At 55.8% G+C, this 5,245-nt stretch overlaps 1 protein-coding gene across 1 annotated transcript in view; it reads left to right on the top strand.

The window, feature by feature from the left end:
* Window positions 1-1,559, top strand: part of PHF21A (PHD finger protein 21A) — a 237,089-nt gene extending 235,530 nt beyond the window's left edge. Inside the window, 2 exon segments of the mRNA XM_027775405.1 lie at window positions 346-513; window positions 515-1,559. Coding sequence (XP_027631206.1) covers window positions 346-513; window positions 515-613 — 267 coding nt within the window. The 3' untranslated portion in view covers window positions 614-1,559.
* Window positions 1,560-5,245: the final 3,686 nt, after the last annotated feature.

The raw sequence follows: 5,245 nt of genomic DNA, 5'->3' as shown, positions 1-5,245 counted from the left end.
CGGGACTCAAACCGTGGTCAGCCATGTGGGAATTCTAGCACCTTAATCACCATGCCACCTGCTGGGCCCTAAAATAATTCTTTTTAAGTTCTTTTTTTATAAGTTTTTAAAAATTATTTATTTAATTTTATTTATTCATTCATTTACTTTAATTTGACCAGAGAGAAAGGCCAGGGGGGGAGTGAGAAAGCAAGCCACCAGGTCCAGGACTTGAACCGTGATCACCATGTGGGAGTGTTCAGTACCTTAATCATCACGCCACCTGCTGGTCTCCTAAAATAAAAAATTCTTAAAAAGAAAGAAAAGAAAAGCAAGAGGCTCAACCTGACCCTTCTCTTGCTGCAGAAATGCATGGAAATGAAGAACACCATCCTGGCCCGGCAGAAGGAGATGCACAGCTCCCTGGAGAAGGTAAAGCAGCTGATCCGCCTCATCCACGGCATCGACCTCTCCAAACCCGTAGACTCTGAGGCCACTGTGGGGGCCATGGCCAATGGCCCAGACCGCACCCCCCTGCACCCCCCCCCCCAGCGCCGCCCCCTCCACGCCGGCCCCTTCCCCCTCCTCCCAGAGCTGCACAGCGAACTGTAACCAGGGGGAAGAGACTAAATAACAGAGCCCCTCCAGGAGAGGCCGCCGGGCCTGGCGGCGAAGAGCGCGAAACACTGAAGACTCTAGAAGAGCGGCGCCAGGTTTCTTCTGGAAAGTGCAGAATTCTTTTGGTTCTTTGGTTCCAGAGAGAGAGAAGATGCTTGTGCCAGGTGGCACCAGAGTTTGCCAATTGATCCTTCTTATTCTGTGTGTACATGCAAAGATTGGACCATGTTACATGAAATAGTGCCAGCTGGAGGTTCTTTGCCAGCACCATGCCAAGTGAAATAATATATTTACTCTCTCTATTATACACCAGTGTGTGCCTGCAGCAGCCTCCACAGCCACCATGGGTTTGTTTTTGTTTTGTTGGGTGGGAGCAGGGACGGGCGGAGGGAGGAGAGCAGGTTTCAGATCCTTATTTGCCGAGCCGTTTGTTTAGGTAGAGAAGACAAGTCCAAAGAGCGTGTGGGCTTTCCTGTTTCTAAACTTACACTACTATAAAACCAAAAAAAGGAAATCGAGATTTAACCAACCCCAGTGCCCAGAAGAGGGGTGGGGAGGGCCGTGTGTCGCATAAGCAGTATTCCTATTGTCTGGAGGGCCGGTGCAGGGTGGGGTGGGGACCAGGAGGCCTCAAGCTCTCCTCCCAGTGCTGCGCTGCTGCCCCCAGAGCCGCCTCATGCAGCCCCTTCCTTCCCTGCCAGGTGACTCCCGCACCCCCCTGGTCACCCCTTATGTCCCTCGCCAAGAACTTGCAGAGCCAGCGCTGGCCCTTGCCCAAGCCAGGGAGTAAGGGTGCGTGTGCCCCGCAAGAGGGAAGGAAGGTGCACCAGTGACTTCACTTGAAAACGAGCTCCATCCCTTTTCTATATTTATAAGAAGAGCCTGCACCAGCAGCGCCGACCCGGGTGTGTGTGAACTGAATGGAGACATCTCCCTTTTTTTAATTTTTGTTTTTGTTCTTTTTTTCTTTAAAGAAAGTTTTATTTTGTTGTTTATTTTACTTTTTTTTTTTTTTTTTTTTTTGGTAACAAAAACTAAAATAAGGAATAGAAAAGCTGTTTTTCAGGCTGACAGTCCAGTGAAGGGTAGTCGAGACCTTGCATGGTAGAGTAGGGGTCATAGTGTCCGTGAGGTCCCGTGAGTCTTTGTGAGTCCTTGTGTCATCGTTCGGCACTGTTTTTTTATGCAAGGGCAAAAATCTTTGTATCTGGGGGAAAAAAAAACAACTTTTTTTTTTTTTAATTAAAAAGGAAAATAAAAGATATTGAGGTCTTCCTAGTGTTACTTAAATTAAGATCAAGGTAAGAAACATTGTAAAAAAAATTACAGAAGTGCTATTTGTTTCCTAAAAACAGTGATTTCTATTAAAAAGGTGTCAGAACTGGAGAAAATGCCGTGTAGTTATAATTTTTTAGCACAGAACCTGCTGACCACGATGACATTCGGCTGAGTGCGTGTCTCTGACTGGCGGGCCATCCTCCACGAGGGCGGTGCTGGGGCTCTCCCTGGCGTGCTCCCCCTCTCAGAAAAGACTGTCTTCTTGGTGCAGGGATCCTGTTCGGGAGCCCCAGTGGAGCGTGGAAGGTGTCAAGGCCCTGCCCACGGTCTCCTCGGATTTTGCTAGAGCCAAAGGCTGGTGCCTCAGTGAGGCCCTTCCCGTGGTGCTGCTCTCGGTCTTTCGGCCACCAGCATCCTGAGTGCCTGGGGACACATCTGAGGGAGACAGCCACAGAGCTCAGGGGTGCCCGCGCACCCTGGCCCTGTGGGGCAGGTACAGGGGTGCAGGCTGGCTGCGTCAGCCCTCAGTGCTTAGACAGAACAGATGAGCGAGACGTTTGAGGGTGCCTGGTCTCCTCAAGACAGAGCCCAAGGAGGCTTGCGTGTCTGCCTTGCCTGTGAAGCGTGGCGTGGTCCAAAGCTCCAGCACTTTCTCTGTCTCTGGCTCCAGGCCCCAAGGATGGGTTTCCTCTTCCACTCTGAACCACCCCCAAGCTTCTTGGGCGGCCCTGGGCTAGAAGAGAATCCCTCCCTGCCTTGGCTGGTCCTGTGCGGCTGCTCCTTCTTTCAGAACCAGGGTTCTGAAAGGCTCTGCCTGGCTCTCTCACCATGCTGCTGGGCATGCAGCGTGTCAGGCGGGTGCTGTCACAGGAAGCTCTGCCCCGTGGGCCTGGCTGGTGGCAGGGAGGGAGGCGGAGGCCCTGCACCCTGGCCCTCCTGGAGCATCTGTCCCAGGCTGGCCCCAGGCCCTAAGAATGGCCAAAGAGGGCCCATGAGCTGCTCCCTCACCCCTTAGGCCCGGAGAGACAGAAAGGGTCCCGAGAGCAAATGCAGAGAAGCCAGGCTTCCCAGAGTGGCCCGCGTCTCATCCATGCCGGCCTTTCGCTGCTCTTCCCCGGGATGTCAGAACAGGGAGTTAAGCTCAGAGTCGGGCGCTGGCTGCTCAGCTGACTGAGGGGGATAGAAAAGAGCTCCCTTTTCGCTAGAAACCAGGTGCTCAGCCTAGTCAGGGAGCCCTGGAGACGCCCATGCTAGTTGGAGGGCGCGCTGGTGGAGGTGAGGGCTGTCCGGTGGGCTGCGTGCGCCCCACGGAGCTCCCCGGCCGGCTTCTGCTGTGCCATCGCTGTCCTGGGAGTGCAGGTGGCACTGGAGGCCCGTGCTGAAGAAGAGCTGCCCCAGGGTGTCACTGGGACCTGAACTCTAACCTTTCTGACCCACCTCAAGTTGGGGGCCAGGATCTTCCTGCCAGTCCCCTGATAGTTGTTCTGTGAGTCAGCCAGAATCAGGCACCGAGCGCGCCCTGCCCCCCAAAACCACATTCTGGACTCAGATTCCCAAACTCAGTTTTATGAGGGAAAGGAAAGGCCCTGGTCACTCCACCGTTTGTTCACTCCTCTGCCAAGAGACGCAGTCTTCTCTGTCCCCTCTGCCGCGTCGGTGCCTGTGACCCCCGAGAATACTCACACCACCACCCCCGCTGCCTCTGCTTCCTTCTGCTCCCCTTCGCCACGCTCTCCCATGGCCCAGTGCAGCTGCTCCGACGCCACCCACCTGCCACCAGCTGCCAGGGAGGGGCCACCCTGGCCCTTGACAGGAGTCTCCTGTGTCCCGTCCTCAGGCTCGGGCTGGCCCAGGGCGGCAACGTCAGGTTGTGCCATCCCACCTCCTGCATTCTTGCTGCCTGCAGGTCGTCTCCCTCACGCGGCTTGCTGGGGCTTGTCTCACGCTGAGCTCATCCCACTTCCCAGTTCTTCCCGCTGCTTGGCGCTGACAGGGAGACAGTGACGGGCGGGTCCCACTGGCCTTCCTAGGCTGGGCCTGCTTCTAGAGCCTGCGACTTGGCCCGACAGCCTCTGGCAGGCATCCTCCGAGTGACCGCTCCCCGCAGGCCCAGCCTCCCTATCCCTGCTCCGAGGTGCACAGCTCTCCAGAAGGGTGGCTGCGTGTCCCGCTCCCTGCAGTCTCAGGTCCAGCTTCCTCTCTGCCACCTCTGGAACGTTCTCTCTTGGGGCTTTCGCTTCGCAGCTCCCAGCTCACACACACTCTGTGGTTTCTTCCCTTCATTTCCGCAGGCATGGTCCTGACTCTCTAAAGGGCTGAATTTAGACTTACCCAGGGGCAAAGGCTCTTAGGGCGGTAGGATAGACGGTGGCCCAGGTCCACGTCCGGGCCCCAGGTTCTCCAGATCTCACGGCTACCGTTAGGAGGAGACGACTTTGCTCCATGTAATGGCTGGACCTTGCCCCGCCCTCAGCTGGAACAGAGGCGTCCCAGTCACCCCCCGCCCCCCAGCCTCTCCTCCGCGGCTGCAGCTCCCTAGGGGAGTGGGCGCCCTGGCAGGTTCCCCTAGCCCTCCACTGGTGTGAAAGGCCGGCCGCCAGGGGCTGCCACTCCAGACGTTCTCCCAACTAGCTCTTGTAGAGGGAGAGCAGGGCTCGTGAATCCCACCCGGCACCCCTCCATGAGGTCCTTCCTCCGGAGACCCCACCACCCTGACAGTGGCCCCACAGCCTTTGTCCCTGCGTCTCTCCAGCGCCGCGGGTCCTCAGCCCGGGGCGAGCTGCAGCCGGGCGGCGGGCCCAGGCCAGCCAGCTCCGAGCAGAGAAGAGCCAGCCAGACCCCAACCCCATCTCCTGTCCGTGCCCTTTGTGATTTCAGTCTTGGTAGAACTTGTATTTGGAGTTTTGTGCTTCAAAGTTTCTGTTTTCGTTTGTTTGGTTTTTGTTTTGAGGGGGTGGGGGGGATACAGAGCAGCTGATCAATTTGTATTTATTTATTTTAACATTTTACTAAATAAAGCCAAATAAAGTCTTTCAGCCTCTTGGTATTGGGTTTGGGACGGGGAGGGTAGGCAACAGGCTGCAGCTCCAGCTCACTCTTCCGGACCCACGTGGGTGCCTGTGGCCCTGGAGAGGCTGAATCCCCACACCAGAGCACAAGATGTCTAAAACTTTAATTATGGGACCAGCAGATGGCGTAATGGCTACATTACTGGACTCCCACGTAGACCATAGTTCAAGTCCCAGACCTGGTGGCTTGAAACACACCAGATGTGTGTATGTGCGCATGCCCAAATCCTGAGAGGAAACGAGAAGGGATTGGGGCACGGCCATCCCCTCTGGGGGGGTAGTTTCTCACTTTCTGTCTCTAT

Source organism: Tupaia chinensis, unplaced genomic scaffold, assembly GCF_000334495.1.
Source record: "Tupaia chinensis unplaced genomic scaffold, TupChi_1.0 Scaffold000561_1, whole genome shotgun sequence".
NCBI lineage: Eukaryota > Metazoa > Chordata > Mammalia > Scandentia > Tupaiidae > Tupaia > Tupaia belangeri.
Note: the sequence above shows the minus strand (reverse complement) of the source record. Positions and strands in the feature narration are given on the sequence as shown.